General features: G+C 50.7%; 1 protein-coding gene across 3 annotated transcripts; it reads left to right on the plus strand.

Annotated features, from left to right (window-relative positions):
* The first annotated feature begins 80 nt into the window (after nucleotides 1-80).
* CDKL1 (cyclin dependent kinase like 1) lies at nucleotides 81-24,726 on the plus strand. 3 transcript variants are annotated; one of them, XM_068947596.1, is made up of 9 exons: nucleotides 81-347; nucleotides 11,397-11,518; nucleotides 15,008-15,080; nucleotides 16,439-16,529; nucleotides 17,303-17,503; nucleotides 20,576-20,658; nucleotides 21,538-21,594; nucleotides 22,456-22,611; nucleotides 23,662-24,726. In XM_068947596.1, the coding sequence occupies exons 1-9, from the start codon at nucleotides 105-107 to the stop codon at nucleotides 23,767-23,769; spliced, it is 1,134 nt and encodes a 377-aa protein (XP_068803697.1). In that variant the 5' UTR covers nucleotides 81-104; the 3' UTR covers nucleotides 23,770-24,726. The 3 variants fall into 3 exon arrangements, with proteins under 3 accessions (XP_068803697.1, XP_068803698.1, XP_068803699.1); XM_068947597.1 differs by having other exon boundaries at nucleotides 82-347; nucleotides 23,280-24,726; XM_068947598.1 differs by lacking the exon at nucleotides 81-347 and adding an exon at nucleotides 3,328-3,438.
* The last annotated feature ends 849 nt before the right edge of the window (nucleotides 24,727-25,575 follow it).

Genomic DNA, 25,575 nt, shown 5'->3' on the forward strand with positions numbered 1-25,575 from the left:
CCTCAGCCGCGGGGCGGCGGCTCGTACCGGCCAGCGCCCGCCCTGGCCCCGCCGGGGCCGCGGCGAGGCGGGGCCGGGCCGGCCGGGCGGGGCGGGGGGGGGTAATGGCGGAGCGGCCGTTGGCAGCTGCGGCCGTTGGCAGCCCGCGGCGCTCCGAGGCGACGCGGCGGAGCGGCGCCATGGAGCGGTACGAGAAGCTCGGCAAGGTCGGCGAGGGCTCCTACGGCGTCGTCTTCAAGTGCCGCAACAAGGACACGGGCCAGATCGTGGCCATCAAGAAGTTCCTGGAGTCCGAGGAGGACCCGCTGATCAGGAAGATCGCCCTGCGCGAGATCCGCATGCTGAAGGTGGGCGGCGGGGTCGCCCTCCGCCCACGGCCGCCGCCGCGCCGCTCCGCCGCCCCCGGCGCCTCTCCCGCCGCTCCGCTCCGCGCCGCGTGGGCGGGGGGCTGCGGGGGGAGCTGCCCCCGGCCGGCGGGGGGCGGGAGGGGGGCGTCGGAGCCGCGTGGGGAGGGGGCGTGAGGGGACGGGACGGGGAAGGGGCGTCGGAGCCGTGTGGGGAAGGGACGTGAGGGGACGGGACGAGGAAGGGTCGTCGGAGCCGCGTGGGGAAGGGTCGTGAGGGGACGGGACGGGGAAGGGGTGTCGGAGCCGCGTGGGGAAGGGTCGTGAGGGGACGGGACGGGGAAGGGGTGTCGGAGCCGCGTGGGGAAGGGTCGTGAGGGGAAGGGACGGGGAAGGGGTGTCGGAGCCGCGTGGGGAAGGGTCGTGAGGGGACGGGATGGGGAAGGGTCGTCGGAGCCGCGTGGGGAAGGGTCATGAGGGGACGGGACGGGGAAGGGGTGTCGGAGCCATGTGGGGAAGGGTCGTGAGGGGACGGGATGGGGAAGGGTCGTCGGAGCCGCGTGGGGAAGGGTCGTGAGGGGACGGGACGGGGAAGGGGCGTCGGAGCCGCGTGGGGAAGGGTCGTGAGGGTCGGGACGGGGAAGGGGCATCGGAGCCGTGTGGGGAAGGGTCGTGAGGGGACGGGATGGGGAAGGGTCGTCGGAGCCGCGTGGGGAAGGGTCGTGAGGGGACGGGATGGGGAAGGGTCGTCGGAGCCGTGTGGGGAAGGGACGTGAGGGGACGGGACGAGGAAGGGTCGTGAGGGGACGGGACGGGGAAGGGTCGTCGGAGCCGCGTGGGGAAGGGTCGTGAGGGGACGGGACGGGGAAGGGTCGTCGGAGCCGCGTGGGGAAGGGTCATGAGGGGACGGGACGGGGAAGGGGTGTCGGAGCCATGTGGGGAAGGGTCGTGAGGGGACGGGACGGGGAAGGGTCGTGAGGGGACGGGATGGGGAAGGGTCGTCGGAGCCGCGTGGGGAAGGGTCGTGAGGGGAAGGGACGGGGAAGGGGCGTCGGAGCCGCGTGGGGAAGGGTCGTGAGGGTCGGGACGGGGAAGGGACATCGGAGCCGTGTGGGGAAGGGTCGTGAGGGGACGGGATGGGGAAGGGTCGTCGGAGCCGCGTGGGGAAGGGTCGTGAGGGGACGGGATGGGGAAGGGTCGTCGGAGCCACGTGGGGAAGGGTCGTGAGGGGACGGGACGGGGAAGGGGCATCGGAGCCATGTGGGGAAGGGTCGTGAGGGGACGGGCCGGGGAAGGGTCGTCGGAGCCGCGTGGGGAAGGGTCGTGAGGGGACGGGACGGGGAAGGGGTGTCGGAGCCGCGTGGGGAAGGGTCGTGAGGGGACGGGACGGGGAAGGGTCGTCGGAGCCGCGTGGGGAAGGGTCATGAGGGGACGGGACGGGGAAGGGGTGTCGGAGCCATGTGGGGAAGGGTCGTGAGGGGACGGGATGGGGAAGGGTCGTCGGAGCCGCGTGGGGAAGGGTCGTGAGGGGACGGGACGGGGAAGGGGCGTCGGAGCCGCGTGGGGAAGGGTCGTGAGGGTCGGGACGGGGAAGGGGCATCGGAGCCGTGTGGGGAAGGGTCGTGAGGGGACGGGATGGGGAAGGGTCGTCGGAGCCGCGTGGGGAAGGGTCGTGAGGGGACGGGATGGGGAAGGGTCGTCGGAGCCGTGTGGGGAAGGGACGTGAGGGGACGGGACGAGGAAGGGTCGTGAGGGGACGGGACGGGGAAGGGTCGTCGGAGCCGCGTGGGGAAGGGTCGTGAGGGGACGGGACGGGGAAGGGTCGTCGGAGCCGCGTGGGGAAGGGTCATGAGGGGACGGGACGGGGAAGGGGTGTCGGAGCCATGTGGGGAAGGGTCGTGAGGGGACGGGACGGGGAAGGGTCGTGAGGGGACGGGATGGGGAAGGGTCGTCGGAGCCGCGTGGGGAAGGGTCGTGAGGGGACGGGACGGGGAAGGGGCGTCGGAGCCGCGTGGGGAAGGGTCGTGAGGGTCGGGACGGGGAAGGGACATCGGAGCCGTGTGGGGAAGGGTCGTGAGGGGACGGGATGGGGAAGGGTCGTCGGAGCCGCGTGGGGAAGGGTCGTGAGGGGACGGGATGGGGAAGGGTCGTCGGAGCCACGTGGGGAAGGGTCGTGAGGGGACGGGACGGGGAAGGGGCATCGGAGCCATGTGGGGAAGGGTCGTGAGGGGACGGGACGGGGAAGGGTCGTCGGAGCCGCGTGGGGAAGGGTCGTGAGGGGACGGGACGGGGAAGGGGTGTCGGAGCCGCGTGGGGAAGGGTCGTGAGGGGACGGGACGGGGAAGGGTCGTCGGAGCCGCGTGGGGAAGGGTCGTGAGGGGACGGGACGGGGAAGGGGCATCGGAGCCGTGTGGGGAAGGGTCGTCAGAGCCGCGTGGGGAAGGGTCGTGAGGGGACGGGACGGGGAAGGGGTGTCGGAGCCATGTGGGGAAGGGTCGTGAGGGGAAGGGACGGGGAAGGGGCGTTGGAGCCGTGTGGGGAAGGGGCGTGAGGGGATGGTGCGGCGAGGGCCCCGTCGGGGACCCGTGCGGAGGACGGGTGTGAGAGAGCAGTGCGGAGGTGCGCCAGTCGGTTGGGACGCCCAGGAGAGCGGTTGGGACGCCCGGGAGAGGGCTGCCCGGATGGCCGCTGGCGGAGGATTCGGCCTGAGCGTTCGTGGGGCGCGGGGTGAAGTTTGCCCGGTCTGACGGAGCGATCTGGAAACGCCGCCGTGAGTTGGCCCCGTTGGGCCCAGCGGCGGACCAGGCTCGGGGCAGAGATGAGCCTCGGCAGCCCAGGCTGTCCCTAAGTAAAAGGCTCGGTGGAGGTGGGAGCGGAAACGGCATGGGGACTGCCAAGAGCGAGCTGCCGGGTCGCCGCAGGCTTTTTCTGTGTGGATAGTGGATGAACATCACCAGAATAATCGCCTTTCGAGGTGAATTGATGCCCTTTGTCGTGCGGCGTGGGCGCTCGCCTGCCGATGAAGAGCCACCTGGCCTCTGCTGATTCTTCCTTGGTTTTTGTGCGAGAGTTTAGCCCTCACAGAGGAAAAGAGGTCAGTCGTTCGGCCTCTGCGTGAAATTTTCCAGGTGAAATAAAAGCCCAGGGACATTTGCACTGAGCCGGACCCCAGGTCCACCTAGCCCACTCCGCCACCCCCGCGGCAGCTAGGAGAGCATGCAGAAGACAGGAGAAACCCGGGAGAAGGAGGGTGAGGATGGGGTGAGGTTTCCCTTCACGCCCACCTTTTGGCCAAGTTTCTAGAGCCAGGTGGTGTAGCCGTAGCGTCATGTTCGGCAAGCACTCATGGAGTTTCCTGTTGAGCGTTTATCTAATCTCTTTTTTAACTGGTGCATGCTTTTGGTCTCCGTAGTATCCTGAGGCAGGGAGTTCCACAGCTTCAGGGATGCGCTTTATGTCCTTTTATTTGTTATAAACTTGCTGCTGGGTGATGTCATGCAGTGCCCGCAGTTGCGTGGCATGAGAAATGGAAAGAGTCGTTCCCTTTTCACGTTCTCTGGACTGTTTGTGATTTTGGAGACCTCCGTCTTCTCCCCATCTCTTTGCTCTGCAGAAGAGTCACAGCTTTAAACACTTTAAACTGATTAAAGAACAATATTTACAAAGTGTAGAGAGGTTATACATTTTAAACTAACGACTTCTAGTAAAAACGTCTTTTTACAAGAGGCATGCAGTTCGAACAGACACAATGCATTCTTTTAGGCAGTCAAGAACGTAGGATTTTGGAGTTAAAGCCCTACAGAAAGCGACAGAAAAAGATATTCCCTTTTATTTAAAACTTCTTTCCCAGAATTCATAGACCCTTGGTCTCTGATTTCTCTGTGATGTTGTTGCCAGACTTTGCTCTGTTTTGGTGTTTGCGTAGCAGCAGTTGATCACTCGTTGCACTCAATGCTCCTTTCCAGGGAGTTACTTTAATCTGCTTGCTGGGAACCAAGTAACTTTCAGATTTGCAGTTAAGTGCAAGTTTTCAGCAGATTGTGGTATTTCTGACATTTGTTTTTGTCTGAATCTCTTTTGTGCTTTTGCCTTGCCTTTTATTGAGCATTTATATATAAATAAATTGTGTAAATGTTATTGTCAAAAGCATATGAAGGTCTGATTCTCCACCTGCTGAAGGGAGAGGTAAAATAAGCATTGATTTCATGGTTGTGATCATAGAAGAGCCATCACCTAGAAAAAAAAAACTTATTTTTCTGACAGATTTTGGGGAGAAGGTAGATAGGTTTTTGTCCTGTCTGAAGCAAACAGAAGGCACGTAGCTGTGTCTTTTAAGTTTTTTAAGTCAACAGTGCTTGAGATGCGTTTAAGACTTAAATGATTATTAAAGATCTGAAAAGGAAAATAATCACTGTAGAAGTTACTTGCAGTGGAGATGGTGAATGCATCATGGTTAAGGGCACAAAGCCCACACAACTGCAGCTAGCCATGGCCAGATCTGTGCCGGGGCAGTGTTGATTTTAACAAGTGGAGACCTGCTTGACTATCTTTTCAACTTTTTCTCTGTAAATAGTAACAGTTTGTTTGTTTGTTTATTCAGGTTATTTCCTGGCTTAGGCAACACGTAAGTGTTTGTAAAAGATTTAGTGAGATTGTGTTTCATCAGTAAGAAATGTAGGGCCTGATAAATTATTATTCTGCAGAGTGAATACCTTGTAGACAAAGGGCTAATTTATGGCCGGGAGCCATGGGAGGCAGGGCAGGAGAGCGGGGCTATATGTGGAGAGGTGAAATGCCAGTGCCCCGTGTGATCCGGATTCCCAAGGAAGGGCTGGAAAGCTGTGAAAACAGAGTGAGTGTGTGCAAACCCCTCAGTGACTGTGGAAACCTGACGCCTGCTGTTTCCAGTAGGGTGAATTTTAAATGCCGCACGCTGAAATGGTGCAGTACAGAGAGCCTCGGTTCGTGAAACCGTCCCTGGTGGCCTTCCCAGCCCTGCAGAGCAGAGCGCTGGGTGTGTGGCCTGCGAAACAAAGCCCGTTCGGGTATGCCGTTCCCGTGGGGCCTCTGCACTCGGAGACCAAGCTCCTGCCAAGGGTCACAGAGTGGGCTAATGACAAATCTGTGTTGTTTTGCCTAGCTGTTGTCTCCTCAACTTGTCCCAGGCACTGCGTCTCCACAGGCCTGTGTCCCAGGGCCTCCTGCTGGCCCCCCCTGCCAGGCCACCCAGCAGGGTCTGTCTGTCCCCTGTGTGCTAGGAACTGCCCATTTGCAGAAGGTGCTTGGTGAGGACAGCATAGGCCACATGGTCCCGTCGTGCCTTCCCTCCTCTGCGCCTTCTCCTCCCTGTGCCTATGACAGCTCAGCCCCTTGTCCTCGCCTGAGGAGATTATGAATCTCCTTGGGGTGCCCAAAACGCAAGTGGATGCACTTGCCGGCCAAGGACAGCCGATGAGGCTGCTGGGAGCTGTTGCTCAGTCTGGGTGGCTGGCGTCAGCAGTGCTGTCCTTCCTTCAGAGCACAGGACGGTGTCTGTCCTTCCCCGTGCTCTGGTTGTGCGGAGATGAGAGGGGTGCTGGCCTGCCGGGGGGCAGCACGAATCCCTCTGGCTGCTCTTGTGGCTGAGCGTGTCTGTGGGGCTCAGTCTTGCATGAGGCAGAGCTGGTACCTGATCAGAGTGACAAGCTGTGTGGTTCATAAAGAGGGGCTGGCAGCAAGTCCCCGATTTCCCAGCAGCAAGCGCTGCAGTGTTGGGACAGCCTGTGGAGAGTGTGAGCGGGAGGGAGTCGGAGCAGGCCCGCCTCGGGGCAGGAATGGCGTAGGCCAGGCGCTGGCCCCTGCCGGAGGGCATGGCTGCAGAGCAGTGTCTGGGCCAGGCAGGCAGCTGGGACTCATCCCTGGCCTGTGCATGAAAAGCGCAGGTTGAGCCTCAACCGTTGTCTCTCAGCGAGACAGCAATGTGGAGACTCAATGCTAAAGATGTCATGAAGTCAGGACTGTTCTTGGATGCTGGTAAGTGAGGAAAATGCAATCACTTAAAAACTTTTGCTGTGAGAACTCTGAAAGATGCTAGTTTTATATCTCCAGTGTCCAGAGATAGAGACCGTATGTGTCCGTTAAGAATGTCCACTGCTGGAGAGGTTCACGTGGGAGACGGAAACCTTGCTGGAAGGAGTGATGCAGACTGGCAGAGATCTGATAGGGAGAAGAGGTTAAAATTGGACTCACAGCATAATGAAAGGCAGAAGCTTTCTGCTGATCTTTGTGCCATTGCACAGTAAGAAATATTCGAAATGAAAAATGTCTTCATCTTGTCTGAGCTCACCTATGAGCTGAGGCCTTCGCCCTGAGATTTGGTACTGACTGATTAGAGAATAACTGGATGCTCATTTAACTCTTGTTATGTTTCCTTTCTGAAGGTAGAATATCGGAGTGTGTGTTTGGGTTGGCCAGGCTACATAAAAGCTTTTTGTGAGAAATTGCAGTCACAGAGAGTCTTTTTATTCAGAGAGGAGTTTACTGGGGTGTCCTGCTATCCCTTCAAAGGGCAACAGGCTCCGAAGCATGCTGGCATACCTGTTCTGTGAGTCACTTGTCCTGTGGTGGGCTGTTACTGCTTGTTGTGGTGACCAAAGTGATACGAGGTGTTATCACAGCCATGAGGCGACTGAATGCTGCCAGGAAGATGCTGATGTTTCCTGTATTCTTCTGAGATCTTCTGCATGATATCTTCTCCCCGTTGCCGATCTGTGCTGCCAAGCAGTGTTGCAAGAACAGCCTGTGCAGCAGTTGGGCAGCAGGTTAGTCCCCAAGGCTGGGGGATGCTGGGCACAGAGAGCCAGTCTGCCTCCAGCCTGTGGCAAGGGAAGTTTGCTATTTGTCACAGGTGCTATTTGATCCCCCTGCAACACCCTGCAAGGTCAAATTTAGGTTGCTCTTTATGACCTGCTCTTTGAATGCAGTGATACAAGTCATTTTGGCATCCACAGCATCCTGCGGTGGTGAATTCCAAAGTTTAGTAATGTGTAGTGAGAAAAAGATGCTTTTTTTTTTTGTCTTAGACCTGCTGTTGGATAATGTCATTTTGTAATGAGATCCCCTGGCTCATGTATTGGGAGGAAGAGTGAAGAACCGGTCCCTGCTCACCCTCCTCCCTTACTGCTCGGGATCTCGCCTGCTTCTCTCAGGTCAGCCTCCAGGTTTCATGATGGAGGGGAATGAAGTTCACATGGAGGTTGACACAGTTCTTTGCTCTAACATTGCAAAGAAGATAAGAGAAAAATTCAATGCAATGCTGTGTTCATAAATGAAACAGAAAATAAGACCTCCTCCCTGTCATCTTAGCATGGGAGTCTTTGTAGTTACAGGGTAAAGCCCGTGCAGCCATCTGGTGTGTCTGCAGAAGGAGACACAAAGTCTGGTCACCCAGGCTGAGGGCAGGGAGGGGAAGTCCATCCCCGTGCTGCCAGCAAATGGCATCACTGATAGGCCCTAGAAACCGCTCTCTTTGTCTGAAACAGTGCTCTACCAGACAGGGACGCTAGGGTCCCTGCAGATTTACGGAGGCTTTGTGTGCATGTCTGTGTGCACAAGAGACACGGACTTGATGAACCGACTGCCCGGAGGGCCCCGGCCGCAGAGGCTGGCCGTGAGCAAGGCACGGGGAGATGCTGTGGCAGGGCTGTTCCCAGGGTCCCCTCACCGGGTCCCACACAGGCAGATTAACCCGCTCTCATGCACAAGAGAGTATGTTCACCCAGCTGTGTCCTCTTGCAGTGTCCCCAGCTCGGCTAGACCTCATGCTTCCAAGCTCTCTCCCTCTGGAAACCCCAGCTCCACACCCATGAGGACAGCCTGGACACAGTGCCTGGACAGCCTGTTCCACCCTTCGCTGTCAGAGGTTTTCCAGAGATCTCCTATTACTGTTATACTTTCTTCTCACCTTACGTCAGTGCGCAATTGTTTTGTCGTCGCCTGTCTCTGAAAGGGGAATCCAAGCACCGCAAGGATTGTCTCTGCTGCCTCCTTCCCGCTGGCAGGCTCAGCAATGCCCAGCGTTTTGTCCATGCGTTGGCAGGGAGATCTGAGAACAACAGGAATCAGGCGCTTGTTACCCAAGGTACCTGCTGGCAGCCCAGCTTGCTCTCAGATATCTCTCTTATCAGTGATCCCTGAGGACATAATACACCAACACATGTAGTGCACGGAAAGGGAAGGAACCACTTTATGCAATTTAGTCAGAAGCTGCTTGGACACTGAGGGAAGGGGCTATATCAGAGCAATAGCAGCTTCCTGACTTTCTCGGGGGAGTCTGAACTGGTAGACTGGGCTTGTGTAGTGCTGCACGTGGCAAGTAGGTGCTTTGCTCTATGTGCATATGCTTAATATGTGATAAGCTGTGCGGGGTGGACACAAATCCCATGTGACTGAAAGCTGAGGGAGATGTATTGTGCATTTGGATAGTAATAGCCACTGTGATTTAAGAGAGCTGGCAGTGGCAGTCAAATCTTACATGGTCTTTCCTGTATGTGCCTGAATTTCCATTTCAGAAACCGCAGGGGAATTTTTTCCCCAACAGGGCTTTACTCTGGATCTCTGCTTTACTGTACAGCAACTTGGCAGGCAGGCTGCTCTGAGATGTCAGCCTGTCATGGTTTCTGAAGCCTGCTGCAAGTTTACATGCTGTTTTTGCAATCTAGGCCTGTGAACCTGGCTGTTTACAGTCTTTTGGGGAGAACTGCAATCATTGCTGGGATTTTCAGCAGTCTTACAGGCTGTTCTCTCTATTTGATCATGTCTTGCAAAGCGGATAGGGAAGTGATCAGAATGGAGGCACTGCTAGGCAAATACCAAGCGTGAGGGGGGTTAAAAGTCTCCTCCCTTGTGGTTTAATACCTGCATGGAAACTGGGAGCGTGCAGAGGAAATCTGACCGTGATGCAAGGTCGGGAGACATGGCCAGGGCAGAGAAAATTAGACTGAGAGTCAGGCCCTGCTGACCCTGTCCAGGTGCCGTGCAGCAGACCGGGAAGGCCCCTGGGGGGCAAGGACTGAGGAAGTTGTCAGGAGATCTTGTATTTAACCTAGGTTTGATCCAGATGGTATGACGGGGTGATCAGGTCTTTGATGCTGGCACATGGTTTACGTGGTGTGGGCAGGAGCCCCAGCCCTGCAGACGCCTGAAGAAACAAGACGGGTGTGTGGAAAGAGATGCTGCTTAGAAAGGTTGGCTCCTCGCAGCCAGTCAGTGCTTTGCCGGACTGGAATAGCCACCCACCTTCTGTACACTTACAGGGACCCCGAGTGCTGCATAAGGGCTCAGTGTAATTCACCTTCGGTATTATGTCCCGCAGAGGCCGTGAGCTCCCTGGAAGGCAGCTCTTTGCAAGGAGCTTTCACAGTGACGTGTTTGAATAAAATTGCTTTATGGCAAAGGAGGGCACAGCGCACCCATCTGAGCACTGAAACAGCCCCTGCCACGTCCCTCCTGCTTGTGGCGCACTGGCAATGAGGCATGGTGACGGCTCAGTAAGGGTCGTGCATGCAGCCTGGGGGGATGAATCTTGGTGAGATAAAACCTCCCTACTCGACAACAAAAGAGTGCACGTAGGAACTCCTCTGCCCTTTAAGCGCTGTTTGGCATTACTTCCCATCCTCTGCCTTCTCCTCTGAACCCCAAAGCTCTCAGCTTTCAGGCCTCCCCTCAGGAAGTTCCCTTCAGACTAGAAATTGCTCCTGCTGCCCACAGGGCTTTTCCCACGAGGCTGCTTCTCCCTGGGAAGCGGTGGCCCAGCACAGCACAGCCACATCCGCCCAGCGCAGTGAGTGTGGTGGGGGTACAGCTGATGGGGGGGTAACACTTCTGTGCTGTTCTGTCCTTCTGTACACTGCCCTGGCGTGGAGCTGATGAGGTTCTTTTACTGAGCTGTCCCCAGGTTTTTTAGCCCGCTGGCTAACCCCAGGATTTAAGTTGTGGATTTCAGCATTCCTTTACCTGGGGATTAACTGTCCCCCAAACCGCTGCAGTCCCCAGTTGAGGGTCCTTACAGTTTTTTCCAGCGTTGACCCTCTGCTACCTTCTCCTTTGCAGGCTTTTCCAGATTGCTTAGAAGCACATTAGAAAATGGCATCAGCGTAACTCCTAGGCAATGCCCTTTCCAGTCTCCTTGCTCAGAAATGTGCTTGTTCCAAAGCCTCAGTCAGGCAAAGCCCTCGTGGATACAAGTCCCTGCAAGCACAGAGGATGGTGCCATTAGTCATCTGGAAAAAAAATGCCAATGTTCCTGAGCTGGGTCTGGCTTTTCTTTGTTTCCTTTTCTGATCACTGATTTGTGCCCCTTGGTTAAAGCTGCTCTCCCAGTCCTCCCAGAAAATGTGGGGAAAAGAGTAACATTTAGGAACTCCAGCAACTTCTATCCTCACCTCTTGCAGGGTACATCCAAAACCCGGCTGTGCTTGGGCTCTATATAGGTAAGAGTCTGTCTGAGCTCCCCAGGAGAGGAAGCCCTGGTACGAGCACCTGAAGTGGTTTGAGAGGAAGAGGAGGAAGGAGCAATACAAATTCTCCTAATTAACCCCTCCAGATTCTTATGATGAGCTGGGGAAGCTGAGACCTCATGCTTTACTTGAGCTTGTCAGAGGAGCTCTTGTGTGTTCAACTGTTACAGGCTCTTACAGCGTGTGATTTCCCAAGCTGTTCTCCAGGGAGAGCTGGTTTTCATTGTGGTGGAGTCAAAGGCTGCATACGTACAATGAAAGGCACTGCCGGAATAGCTGTGGGCACCGTGATGAATTCTTTATCTATGAGCATCTTTTCTAAGAGGCACTTGCTGAAGCCAAGCTGACTTGTGGCCCACAGTCGGTTCCTAAAATAACTACCACCAGAGGCTGGGCTGTAGCCGAGCTGCTCCTTCGCATTGTGCTGTGTTTATTATATAAAAGGTTTCAGCTCTGAGAAATGAGAGGCTTGCGGGTGAAAGCACTGTGTCCCCCTCACCCCTACCTTGCACCCACTGGTGCAGTAACTAACCGGTCCATCCATTGTGTGTTACAGCAATTGAAACACCCCAACCTGGTCAATCTGCTGGAAGTGTTCAGGAGGAAGCGAAAGCTGCATCTGGTCTTTGAATACTGCGACCGCACAGTTCTCCATGAGCTGGACAGGCACCCCCGTGGGTGAGTGGCTGGTGCCTCATTGGAAGCTTTTGAGCAAAGGAGTCAGGGAGCATCTGTGGGAGCCCGTTGCTGTTCTGCAGAGTTTTCAGCCGAATCTCATTAATTACAGGAGAGGTGTCTCAGCACAGTGCCCAGGACTCGCTCTGTTTCTGTGGTTTAGCAATGACATCCAAAAGAATTGCCTAAGAGCCTGCATGTGCTCCTGCACAGCGCTGCTCACCAAGGAGATTGGAGCACTGAGCCTGAGCATCTGGGTGATCTTTGGCTCTACTGGAGCAAACCCGAGGGGCTTCAGAGGACCTTGTGTCCCTCAGCAAAGGGGTTAGGGCTACTTGGAGGGGTGGGTGGCCTGGGGGCCTGCAGCCCTCCCTCCTGCTGCCCCCTCAGGTGTGTTGCACGTCACTGTGGGAGGCTGGGCAGAGTCACGCCGTGGGTGCCAGCAGATTGGCGGGTGGGAGGCTTAGTCTGGCTTTCAGCTGATGCGTATCCTGTGCTTACTGCAGAGCCTGCCTTTTCTGCAGCTCCTGGGTGCCCTCCCTTAAGGGGAGTGCCTTGCGTCCCTCCGACGCATTTTGTAAAGCAGAAGAAGCAGCAGAGCCCCATCACACAGGCTGTCACCCAGCCCAGTGCAAGGCACTAAGAGCAGCTCTCTGGGCCTCCTGGTTTGACATTCAGGTGTAGTTCTGACTGTAAGAAACCTGTGTTGTTCCTTTCTACAATGCTCTGAGTCCGTTTTTAGAGACAAGTTGAGGGCTGGGCCGGATGAGGCTTCACTACTGGAGCTCTGATGCTCTTTCTGCCCATCTTCTCTTTAGACATTAAAAGGAAAGGGCTGGATGGGTAAAGGTCAGCTTTGCTTGCAGCAGTGAAGGTTTAGCTTCGATAGCAGGAAAACTTCTGAGCAATTGGGCCATTTTAAACCCTGACTGGAGCTACCTGGGAAGGATGGGGAATCTTTTATTGGCAAATTTTGAGCAAACATCTCTTCTGGAAGGGCTGGGCCTGTGGGCAGGGAGATGGATGAGACGAGAGATGGTCCCTAAAGTTCCCTTCTCTCACCCGGTGCTTCTACACTCTTAAAACTTCACTAGTAAACCCCGAGAGTAATGATCTCTTGCTTGATCTATTGTTTTCAGTTTTGTTTCTTTCTGCCTCAGTGCTCACCTTTGCTTGTGTCTGTCAGACTCTTGCTCTGGCATCCTGCATTACATCACTGCATGCCATATCTTTACAGGGGACTTTTCTGGGCAGGAATATGCATACAGCCTGTGTTGCAAGCACGCAGTGATCCTGCATCGAGAATCTGTTGGCTGTATGGAGAAGGAACAGCATCTCTGTGATGCTCCCCAGCAGCACTGATGTCAGAGACATCAAGCAATCCTGGGTGAAGGCCTAGTTCTTTATGTTCCATCTGTACAAGATTCCTGGCAGGAAGGAGAGGATGTGTCTGGGACAGCCTGGACATGCGTTATCCTTGGTTCTTGTAATTTTACTGTTGCTTCCAAACTGAAGTCACCAGGCCCAATGAGCAGGATGCGTGAACTCTTCTGATCTTGAGGCCAGGGTGATTGAGCACCCAAAACATACGCAGTCTGTGCTGGTACGACTGGCATGGTCCATGTGACAGAGTAGTGGCTTCTAGCCCCCAGGCGTGCAGTTGCACTGAGGAGCGCGTGCTGGCTAGCAGGGGCTACCAGGCTAAGCGCTATGCCCGCACCTCTGGGCACAGCCCCAGTGAACTCCCAGAAGGTCAGATATCCTCCCCTTTAAACGGGCATCTGCACAAAGTGTGAGCTATGTGAGCAGAAGGAAAACGTTCTCCAGGGCAGGGTTTGTTCTTGCCACGTTATAAATGATACTCCCACTAAATATATCATCCCTAATTATTCACAGTGACTTGGTGCCATGGAAATGCTCAGCATAAGTTCATAGATCATTTTATGGGCCTTGGAGCTAAATGAATTGTGTGTAGGAGACTAATTGGGGGTTGAGTAAACAAGAGGCTGTTACTCTTTCTCCCTGATGTGGAGCTCTAAAAGGAGAAAGGAGTAATGCTGATAGCACGTTTCTTTGCGAGCTAGCAAGCAGCTTCCATCCCAGAGCAGTTTGAGCTTGTTCACCTGGAATCTGGAGACAGGTTGAGTAACCCTCTGGGGAAAAAGCTTGACATTTGCTTTCCATTCATTCAGAGCAACCCCAGTGTGAACAGCTAATGCCTGGGTGTATACTTTGCTTTTCATCCTTGATACTTCACATGGTCAGGTCTTTTGCAGCTAGGAATAAGACAGGTGGGCCCATGCCTCTTGGCACCATGTTTCCCGGGCATTTGACCAACTTCATCCCTTTTGTCAGGCTGTCAGTGCCGCGCTTTCCTTATCCTAGGACGTTTCTGCAAGGAGACTAGCATTGTACCAGCAGTGTTGGCCCAAGAGCCTTAAAGAAAAACTAGGGCTCTTGCATTTTGCTGTGTTTTGTTTTCTTCACAATGGATGAAAAGGTTTGCAGCATTAAAAAAATGAAATAAAATTGGTTTTGAGCTTCAAAATGCCAAGAACGTCACCTCTGCCTTTCCTGCGATTGTTGAAGATCTTTACAAATGGACAAAGAAGTTTAGGAACTGTTGCACAGTAACTGAAGGGGAGAGGAGGCTGGATCTTTAACAGAGATTTCCTTTCTCTGAAGTGTTTGCCAGGCAGTGCAGGGAGGGAGAGGAGATGCAAACCAAAGCAGAGCTTTATGCTCTTGTAGGAACATCCTCTCTCATTCCGTTTGGTCACCTTTCCACTCTGGACAATGAATGACAGGACAGCGTGGCAAGTCAGAGCCCCATCTATACTGCGAGTACTCCACTACCTCCTGGCCTCTGAGCAGCTGTAGAGGGCCATTGCCTATTGGCCTCTCAGGAGGATTAACAGTGCAAGGAAACGTGGATGCTAAGCACAGCCACAGGAGAGGAGTTGACACGGACTTGCACATATTGATATGTGGCCACCAATTGGTAGGCCTCAGGCTGGCTGTGACTGAGTGGTAACCGAACCCTGGCATGCTCTCAGCTGCCATAAATCCTTGTATTTTGTTGCATTAGCTGAAGTTGGAAGCGGCACTGGAAGTTGATGCTCCTGGGATGCTTGGAGAGTAATCTTGTAGGAGAGCTTTGCATTTTGCAAGGGGCTCTGTAGAGGTGCAGGCACAGAGCTCAGCTGCAGCTCGTGAACAAGGAAGAGCCACAAACAACCCCTGTCATCAGCAGCCCACTGTGACTTTTCTCTGGTTCCCTGCAGGGGGAGAGCAATGTGCTGAGGATTATTGTGTTTCTTTTAACCTCTTTATAGCAAGGAAAGGCTGCTAGTGTTTGTCTGTTCTGACTTGCTCCCCGTTTCGCTTAGAGACCCCTGTATGATCTTCTGGCACTCAAAGGCCTCCTCCTCCTTTCTGTAGTAATAGTTACTTTGAATGACTAAAATGAAAATGTCCTTTTTTTTAAAACAGAGTGCCAGAGCATCTTGTGAAGAGCATAACCTGGCAGACTCTCCAAGCTGTAGACTTCTGCCATAAGCACAACGTAAGTCCCCGCAATAGCACTGAAGAGTGCTGCAACATGGCATTGAAAGAGATGCAAATCCTGTTGCTGTTTTCGCAATTACACAGCTTTCATGGGAAGAAGTCAGATGAAATTTCCCGTTTTTAATAGAAAACATATATCTGAACTGTTAGCATATATCTGCAATGGCTGTATCTACTGTCATGCAGGTCTCTGGGCTTGCTGTTAAGGAATGATTTACACTAGTGACCGTAGGTCAGCTTCCAGGCTGAACAGGAGTATATCCTTTTATGTTCCCTGTGTCATCCATCGTAGCTGAAGTTGTAGAAAACTGGCATCACATCGGATCAAGCAAGACCTGAGCAAACTCCTGCTGATTTCACAGAAAATCCTTCTGTTGACAGCCATAGGCATTGGGTTAGGGCACTGGTAAAAAGTTTGCAAAACTTAAGTATACTAGAACAAGTTTTGCAACCTCCTCTGATTTCTGGAGGGAGATGTGAGCTCTGTGCATGGCAAAAAATGTGTGGAAAGCTATAGGGACACTCTAAGAAGCAGGGAAGGAAAGGAGCATTTTGGAGGAGTTCTTTCGGCAATCTTAGCTGTGAGACTTTGTTTTTGTTTATCAGCCAAAGCTTAAGATTTAAGAGGCAAGCAGGAGATCGCTCTGGAATGGATGTTTTGTCTTTGCGGAGAGAATTATGTGCGGCCAAGCCACAGGAACTTGGCCATAGGTCTATCCTGCTTCCAGGATTTGTTATTTTGTTTCTTTTTTTCTGTTCCCCTTCTCAATCTGAAAGATTTAATGGAGTTTTAAAGCTGAAGGGACAATTAGATGTTGCAGTCTGACCTGCTGTAGATCACAGGTAATGAGGTTTTATGCAGCTGCTTTTTTCTGGGACTCAATGACTTTGATTAACAAGCAGCATTTCAGTCCTTGGCAGGAGATACAATAATTTACTGCCAGCTCATCCAAGAAAGTCCAGGGTGTTTACAATATCTGAGGCGATGGCAGGGGAGGGATGAAGTGAGCTAGACCTTGGGGATCTCAGTAGAGCACACCTTCCATACAAAGGCAGAAGAAATTAAGGTCTCTGCTGGTTTGATCAACAGAAACTCTTTGTCAGGCCCAGATTTCAGCTTGGAGCTGCACAGTGCCTCATCCCAAAGGTGGGTTATAGGCAAGGTAATTGTGATGCCCGGTAGGACATGGCTTTAGCTGCTGTTAAGAAATCCTTTCATCTCCTCTTCCAACAGCGATGACTGCCTGCTTAAGATCCATGGCATGATTTTCAAGGGGGATATGGCTGTATTAAGATGTTCTTTATCAAAGGGCCAGGTTAAATGCTTGCTTCTAACCTTGTTTTTTCTGTTTCCAGTGCATCCACCGGGATGTAAAGCCAGAAAACATCCTGATAACAAAACACTCGGTCATCAAACTTTGTGACTTTGGATTTGCTCGCATACTGAGTGAGTGCTGACTAGCTGCTTAGATGTGTTGTTACATGAGAAAGCTCAAATGAAGCGTAGGATCGGGGTTTCAAACTCCCAATAAAGACTTGCTTGTCTTTGTGTGATGCATGTGTAAATCATCCTGTATAAGAGCTGGCTTGTTTCCACAGAGAAGCTCTGCTAAAGGCTTTGGAGGTGCCAGGGCAGAGATCCTCAAACCAGCTTTAAGGGATCTAAGTCGGACGCTGTGCGGCCAGTTTGCTCTGTAAACGAGCTGCTTCTGAGCTCTCTGCTGGTGCAGCTAAATTGCTGCTGGTGCTGGAGCAGGTAGATGCAAGTTGGTGTGGGCATCTCTGCACTGCCCTGTAGTCACTTATGTAATGCTGGAGCCACAGCTGGAGTTCCCTGGCAGGAGGGGCCCCTTTGGCAGAAGGCACTGTCTCTGCAAACGATGGCTTCACGTTTTCCATCATAATAAACCCCCTAAATTTCTTTTTAAGCTCTTGTTCAGACAAGTCACGTGAGGTTTGAGAACCGATGCTGGCTGATGCGGGGTCCCACTGCAGAGCTCTGCATATTTTCATTTCAAGAAAAACATGGTTTTGATCTTTGCCAAATCGTAAGTGTTTCCAAAGTTGAGTTCTGCTAGTGGCCAGTGACTCATCCTGTTCCTGTAGCTCTTGCCTGCCCAGGAGGTGCTGTTGTTGCTATCCCGGCATGTGTAAAAACTCTTCTGCATCATTCTGATGCCATATTCCTGTTTGTTTCTCTCCTTCCTGACTCCAACCTAGCTGGGCCAAGTGATTATTACACAGACTATGTGGCTACCAGATGGTACCGCTCTCCGGAATTACTCGTGGGAGATACCCAGTATGGACCTCCTGTGGATGTGTGGGCGATAGGCTGTGTCTTTGCAGAGCTGTTATCTGGGGTGCCCCTGTGGCCTGGCAAATCTGACGTAGACCAGCTGTACCTCATCCGGAGAACCCTGGGTAAGTGTCCCCTCTGCCTCAGTCAGGCCTGTCTGTAAGCTGTCCGTGTGTGCAGTGAGCTGGCTCTCCCTTACGCGGGCTGGAATCCAGCACACACTCATGTTACCCTGTCACGTCCGAAATCAGACCTCATCTCCTCCATGCTCCATTTGATACTGTCGTCAGTGCGCAGGTCACTGGTTGGGCCTTGGGGCCTGAAAGATGTATTCGTGTTACTGAGGACATACTGACTACACAGAGAGACTGGAAGTTGTTCGCTTCCCAGCTGCCTGTATCTGAGAGCCGTGCCTGGGGATTAGCAACAGAGAATTAGCTTTCAGAGAATGGAGAAGGTGGAGTCACTGTTCGCGTCCAGTACTCCTGGGGCATGAGGGATGGGAGCCCAAGGGGAGAACAGCACCTCTCCAGGAACCCCAGATGTTCTTGATGCCTTTGGCAGGACTAGAGCTTACCCAGGAGGAGTCCCCTCTGTGGTGGGAGTTGGGATTAGCCAGCAAGAGCTCCGTTCAGCAGGAGGTGGATTTACCCTGTGGATCTCTCCCTGTAGTAGCTGTCGGCTTTATTCAAAGTTACTGTGTGTAAGTGGGAGGTGGGTTTTCCCAGCGTGTCTTGTATGTACGTATCTTTTAGGAGACTGTAGTTGGAGTAACAGGTGCTGCTTAGTTTTCTTGCAGGATTTAGAGAGTTGAAGTTGGCCTCCACCTGGCAGGCGACTATTTTTTGGAAAAAGATCTGTGGGGTAGAAATGGTTTCATGCTGCGGCAGAAAGGCCTACAGTGGACGGGGCTGTATAAGCTGGATTATCGCCTGCAGGCTGCCTGAACTAGTGCTTCCGCTCAGCACTGGTGTGGCCTCTGGAAATCTGGATCTGGTGTTGGGCAGTGCAGTTTAAGAAAGGTGTGGGGTGTGTTTGGTGGCCACTGCGGGCCCCTCCTGGTCCCTTTGGCTGTGAGCTGGAGGGTGGCTCAGTGACTGCCAGGCCTGTGGGGAGCGCAGAAACACCAGGCTGGCCAGGTTGAGGAGGTTTGATGCAACCGCCCCTGCAGATGGGGGTGACAAGGGCAGTTGGTGGGCTCCACACAGACAGAAAAATGCGGTGGCTGTTTTAGAAACGGCCAAAGAGGTTTTGCATAGAGGTTTGAAAGAGCCGAGGTATTTTTCAGGGTTTGGTATCAAGCAAAGCAGCCCCTGTCTCTGGATAAGGAAGAGCTGGACTTAGCTCATCACAGCTTTGGAGGAGGTGTCATAAATATTGCAGGTGCCTGTTGATGGCTGTGTGCTTGGTAAAGAAAGTGTGAACATCAGAAGGTTTGAGTCTTCCACCTGTTTATTCACAAAGGAATTATAATAGTCACTCTGGATTTGGAACAGAGACTAAATTAAAGAGCCATTATCTGTATAATACTTGAACTAATCCAGTCTCACTGGTTCTATTTAATTTTGATGTGTAACATCTGATTTCTTGGGTGGAGGGGAACAAACCCCCACTTTTAGCTGAAATATGTTAGAATGAATTGTACTAAGCAATTTAGAAAACTATAAAGGCAACTAATGGCTTTAAACAGATAACCTCTTTAGCTAGAACTATAGTTAAACCTTAATTGCTTCATCTTCCAGAATACGTTTGAGCAGGTGTTAGTTGAGTTATAGTTTATTTTTCATTATAGTGTTTCAGGCAGAAGAAATTCCCTTTTAAAGCAGGTGATGGACTGAGGCACAGTTTACAGAGAAAAGCTCCTTGTTCCAAGCTGTACAATTATGATGGTTTCATTACTGTACTAGCCCTTTTGTTACAGATTTGATTTTCCCATTTTGCTTGCTTTGAGCTGCTCTCTTATAGGCCTGTGAGCTTCAAAAGGGGCCATGAAGCTGCACTGGAGAAAAGCTACAGCATGTTCCTGTTGGTGCTGCATTCCAGCCCCTTTCTGTACAATATCCTCAGGACTGTACAAAAAGAATTTTCCCCAAAATGAGTTAAATTTTAATGAAGCTGGAACAATTGTGGTTAGCCTGTCTCCTTCCAGTAGTCAGAACAGAAAAGACTGTTTATGTGGACAGGCTGCCTCTCAGGAACCCTTTCCCTTTGCAAATGCTGAAACACTGCATTAGTATGGAGAGCGCAGCTGACAGAGCCCTGCTCGCCCTCCCAGTGAACAAAGCTGCCAACAAAGCATGCCCACGCTGCCATGCGGCCACGTCCAAAACAAACAGTGGCTCCTGCCAGTTACTCATCAGAGCCCTGGGCTGGTCCATCGTGTTGGATGAGAGCAGGGGAGTTAGTTGTTGATTTTTATCTTGCTTAACATTTTGGGAAGGATCCCTGGCTGAGGCTCAGTGCTGTGGCCTGGTTGGAGTTTCAGATCCTCGTAGATGTTTGCACAGCACCCTCTAGCTACGATGCTGGGACTCATTTCTGCTCTCGCACTCAATGCAGAACCCACGCTCAAAGTCGGCCGGCATACAGTGGACATACAGACGCTGGCACAGAGCAAATCTATTTGTGAAACAAAGTGCTTTTCCCACCTCCTTGTTCAGTGCGTTCCCTGTTGTTCTACTTCTTTTTGCTTGTGCAAATCTCAATTTGCAGTTCCCCAAATAAAGCAGTGACAGGGTCTAGGCATTTGGATGGGGAGCTACACAGAAATATGTATTTTTCAAAGCCCCTGCCTATGTTGACCACAATTCATCATGGCCACTCTGCTGCACAGCAGGGAAACCAAGAGCCTAGGAGTGGAAGGGACACAGCAGCTGGGTACTCCTCCTTCCAAAACTGCTCCCACCAGCTGAATTTCTGTGAGCTCTTTGCAGTATAACCCCTGGGCAGTTGTGATTGCAGGCCTTGGAGCAACGTGGTCCTGCCTTTCAGTCAACGCTGTCACAAGGCTGTGGAATCACTGAAGTCCAAGACGATTAGTTTTCACAAATGAATGCTTCATTGGCTCATTTGATGATACTCCAGTTGTTTAAAAGTCCTCTCCAATGGTGTCAGCCTGGTGTAGAATAAACTTGTTCAATGCAGGCACTGTAAAAACAGCAAATTAATCTAACTTTGCTTTTTATTCTTGGTCAAAGGGGATCTTATTCCCAGGCACCAGCAAGTATTCAGCACCAACCAATTCTTCAGTGGGGTAAGAATTCCAGACCCAGAGGACGTGGTAAGAGCTCTCTCCAGACGTACTCCCTTGAGCCTAGCGCTAACCAGTAATGTATTTGCAGTGTTAAGGAGACATGGTGCTTGGACAGAGACGTGTTCCTGCTTCTGTTTCCCTAGAATATACAGTTAAAGCTATTCGCACATCCCTTTGTATGCTATCACACTTAAGGAGTAACTAAGTGAAGCGCAGGCCGTTTCCATGCCTTTAAGAGCCTGCTGCAAGGATCGAAGACTCAGTGGTCCCAGCACAACCAAAATATCCTCTTCTAGCTAGTTACTACTCCATGTGAAAGAAACCCTGCTCCACGGGGTTTGTGCCAGTGCAAGTGGGAAGCAACAACACAGGCGTTATCTCCTCCATGGAAAATCCTAGGGTCTGATCCCACAATACCATAAGCATATGTTTAATTTTAAGCAGATGAGTAGTTCCTTTCAGTTTAAAGATTAAGCATATGCCTTTGTAGGCTTGGGGGCTTTGGAACTAGAGCTGGAGAAGCCTCAGTAGCTCAGCTAGCCCAATCCTCTGCTGTGCAGAACTCTTCCGTACTCAAAAGCTTTGCCCAGCCCTATACTTTGCCCACATCCACTGGAATGTATTATATATTTTGGAGTTAGCTGAAGCCTTCTCATGATTCTTTTTAACTGATACCCTGTGTAAAAACAATCAAACGAATCCTTAATTGCTGCTGCTCCTCTCTGCTGTCATTCTGGTGGCACAGTAGCCAATATAATTGTCCTCAGCAATGCCAGGCAATTCCACTCTAAGCACGCAAAATGACAGATGCGTTTTGTGATGTATAGACCAGGTTGCTGTGGAATACTTTATACCCCAATGACTGAAAAACTTGTTAAGAGAACTATATTCTTTTTTTTTTTCCAGGAGCCATTAGAAATGAAATTCCCAAGTATATCACACCCTGCTTTATCTCTCATGAAGGTAAGCAAACAACAGGTAGTGGGGGAGCTCTGCACTGAGGCTGAGCAAATGATTTTACTTACCCATCTATTTTGTTTATCCAGGTGGTGAATGGGTGAGATTTGAGTATTGAATAATCAGAGATTCATAGAAAAACAGAGCTAGAGGGGCCTTGGAGAGGACTTTTGATCCACCCCTGTCTCTGAATCACATGCAGCACTATGTATACCATTTGTGTATACCAAGTGTTTGTCTAATATCATCTTAAGTACCTTTGATAATGGAGAATCTCACAATGGAGATTCCAGATCCTCAATATCTTTGCTGTTAGAAAGGTTTTCCTGAACCTTCTTGTTGCAGTTTGAGCCCATTCCTTTTTATCCTCTTCACCACGGAGGTGGACAACAAAACATTCTCTTACTGAGGTGCAAAGACTGGAAACTTTGAGGATGGACACAATTAAATTAGAAGGAAGGCATGGCTTTAGAGACCACTAGCTACGCTGAGCGCTGGAACAACTCAGCTAGTGATACAAAGGATTCCCCTTTTAAGAAAGAGGTTCTAGTTCAAATGAAAGTTATGGGCTTAACTGTCTTGGAGGCTTGATGGTTTACTGCACCATGCACTCATAACTGTCCCTGTAGCCTCAATGTCTTTTATTGCCCTGTGTCAGAAACGGGAGTTGTTCAGTATTAGCTGCCTAGCTGCTTTGCTTTGCAAGCTTCACGATAACTCTTAAAAGTCAGACTTGTAGAATTCATTAACAAACAAACAATTAACACATGCATCTGTGCAGATACTTGTTGGCTGTCTTGAGCAGATGGAATTGTACAGCCCTTCTAACAAATGTTGTGTGTGTTCCTTTACTTAATCTTTTCTAAGGGTTGCCTTCATATGGACCCTGCAGAGAGGCAGACATGCGAGCAGTTACTGCAGCATCCCTACTTTGACAGCATTAGGGAAGCAGGAGATCTGGGGAAAGAACATGAAAAAGCAGCTCGGAAACCAGCCAGGCTGAGTCGGAAGCACATGTCAGGGGTAATATTTTATAGCAGCATTTAATATCCTGTGCCTGAGGATAGAACATGTTTGTTTGTTTTTTTAATTGGTTCCCAACAGGTAGGCTTATGCTGACAGTTAAAGGTGGGATAGAGCTCTTGCATCAGAAGGATCTTAATTTGAGCCCAAGGAGAAAATGAACCTCCTGGCTAAAGAGTGGCTCAGCACGAACTGAATTCTAGATTGCTGCTATGTTGAGTCACTGGGGATAAGCAGCAGAGCAATGTGGAAAAATCAGGTTTATCTAGGAATCTGCCTTCCTGACAAACCCTAGCAGGATAGCTGGCCAAAGTGGACTGATGGCCAGTTTAATTTGGAGTTCCTTGGGATCTTTGTGATGCTTTTGGATCCCAAATTAGCAAGATGGCAAAATGCCCAGTTCCATTTGTGACTGATGGTGGGATCACGTCCCATCATTCTGGGAATGAACACAGCCCCTGTGATGCGCTCATGTGTGGCTTCAAGCTTGATTACTGCACTTGTTGTATCGAGGGTGGGCAGTTATTGAGTTCCAGCTATTCCACAACACAGTGGGTGTTTCTGCCAAGCAAATATCTCCCTGCCATTTCAGTCTTTCCAGACTTCAGCCCGAGGCTTCTAGTCCTGCCTCACAATGATAGGCATTGAGGAGTTCTCCTTTCTTCCAGTGATCCAAATTTTCTGTGACAGCTACAACACTGAACTGGTAACATGCAGGGAAGTTCAAAGTATAAGAAGAGAGAACTCTTAGAGAACTGCTAAAGCATATAAATTCTTGGAACACACTGACTTGCCCCTTCCATATCTACGACATAGGATGATAACTAATATTTTTGCCCTGGACAACTGGAAGAATTACTCTTAGTAAGCTATTCTGATTGCAGTCCAGTTGTAAAGCACCAGTAAGTGCACACCAGATCCATGACTCTTAATTTGAAAAGTGCAGAATTACAGTGTGAGTAGTTTTATAGCTTATATTCTTTTTTGTAAAATAAAATGCATGCTTTATTCTCGTTTCAAAGAAATACACACATGTAATTTCTGCTTTAGTTACAGTATCTGCCTCAGTTAACCAGTAGTAACATTCTACCAGCTTTGGACAGCAAGAAGTACTTCTGCAAAACAAGGAAATCAAACTACCATTTCCCTAACATCTAACTGGATGGCAGAAGAATAAGAACTATTTATTGTTCAAAGTTCAAGTCATTCAGAATTTATAAAAGGAGGCTATGTGGTCGAAAACTAAATTAATATACGTTATGATATATACAAAAGTGGTCTGTAAAGTAATGTACTCTAGGCCACTAACGGAAGGAAAGTGATGCACAGAAAGAACTCCAAGATCATGTTAGTCCGTGTTCTGTGTACAAAGGAAAATACATCTGTTTTGCTTTAATTCATGATTGTTTACTGGTTCAGAATTACTGCAAACCAGTGTTTACAGCGTGAATTTAAAAACTCCCATCTGTTGCCTATATTTCAGACTTGGCAGCAGAACTGCTGCCATGCCAAATAAATTAGTCTGAGTGTTGGACAGTGTCAGAAAGTAATATCGTTTTAGACTGTATTGCACAGTGCTAAGTAAATGATCCTGCAAGGAACTATAAACATATTCCCTATGTGAGTAGAAGACAGATATATGTGTTTTAGAGCCACGCCTGAAGGCAGGCTATGTAACTGGTCCAGTTATGAACCTGCCGAAACAGCACTGCTTTAAAGATATGTCTGTGTTGTGTACTTCATTTCTATATCACAAGGTATTAAAAGTACTGCAATGACTTAGACTTGACGGAAGTAACAGGCATCGTTACCAGATGGGGAACAAATCATTAATACAACTTATTGTTTCTTCAGTCTTTGCAGAGTTTCTCCTGCTTGTTTCTTCCATGCATTGTGAGGTTGTTTTTATTTGCTCTTTTTGTCATCAGTGAAGTCACCTGTCTACAGCATTACCGAAATTGTTTTTATCAAAAACAGCTACTTACATTAGCCAGACACGGGCAGGAATTCTTTGTAAGTATGTGTACTGGAATGAATCTTGGGTTTTGTGTAACCTCAGGATGTTAACATCGTGTTGGTTTTGAATAAAATAAGTGTAGCTTGTTTTTCCAATTACTGGATGTGTTTTGGTATCTTCAGCATATCACTGTATAAAGTCTTAACACTGGGCAAAGACCATCCTCTTCCTGCCTGAAGCCTAGAGCCAAAATGTTTTCCTTTCCCAATACCACTATGAATAGTAAAAGCACTGTCAGTGGGAGAGACACCATATCCTCAAAGAGCGTGCCTGCCTAGCTTTTATTTCATACCATACTTTAATAGGTAGAAGCCTGCATTAGTATATTTTAATCTTGAACACTGAGTCCATAGGTAGTTTATATTGTAGTCAAAAAGCTTTGGGATACCAGTGTTTTCTGTATGAATGAGCAGTCGTCTAGTCCTGCAGAGCTGCAAGGTAACACAGCACCTATACTCTGCCTATAAACAGTAAGATAGCCTGGGAGTCAGCTCCTGGACACGGTCCTTTGCAACACAGGCTGGAGGGAATTTTATTGCTTGACACAGCTCCTGCCTGCTCCGTGCTGGGAGATGCCATGAAGAATTGGCCCCAGGATGCAGCTGCTACAAAATCTTGTCCTTGCTGGTGCTTGGCATCATTTACTTCAGAGGACAAGATAACAATGCAGGGTAAGAAAAGCTCTGAAGAGAAGCAGAGGCTCATGAGAGAGACTCCCAGTTACACAGAGGTAACTGCCTGAGATAACTGGCAGGTAACTGCCTGAGATATTACTATGAAATTTGCTTTCTTGGAATAATGTCCTACCACCTTTTCTCTCCCCTAGCACCAAAGCTAGGAATTTGACTAAAAATGCTATCTTCTTCCTGAAAATGAATCGTCCTCTTATTTAGCAGGGGTGATCTCATTGTAACTAATGAGGCACACGGAACTAATTTAGTCCATGT

Source organism: Struthio camelus, chromosome 5 (assembly GCF_040807025.1).
Source record: "Struthio camelus isolate bStrCam1 chromosome 5, bStrCam1.hap1, whole genome shotgun sequence".
NCBI lineage: Eukaryota > Metazoa > Chordata > Aves > Struthioniformes > Struthionidae > Struthio > Struthio camelus.

Bases quoted from the DNA above. Each gene is read 5' to 3' on its own strand.
- CDKL1 (XM_068947596.1), top strand. From the start codon at position 105: ATGGCGGAGCGGCCGTTGGCAGCTGCGGCCGTTGGCAGCCCGCGGCGC. The intron at 16,530-17,302 runs GTGAGTGCTGAC...ACTCCAACCTAG, and splicing joins TGGATTTGCTCGCATACTGA to CTGGGCCAAGTGATTATTAC. The intron at 22,612-23,661 runs GTAATATTTTAT...TTTCTGCTTTAG, and splicing joins GTCGGAAGCACATGTCAGGG to TTACAGTATCTGCCTCAGTT.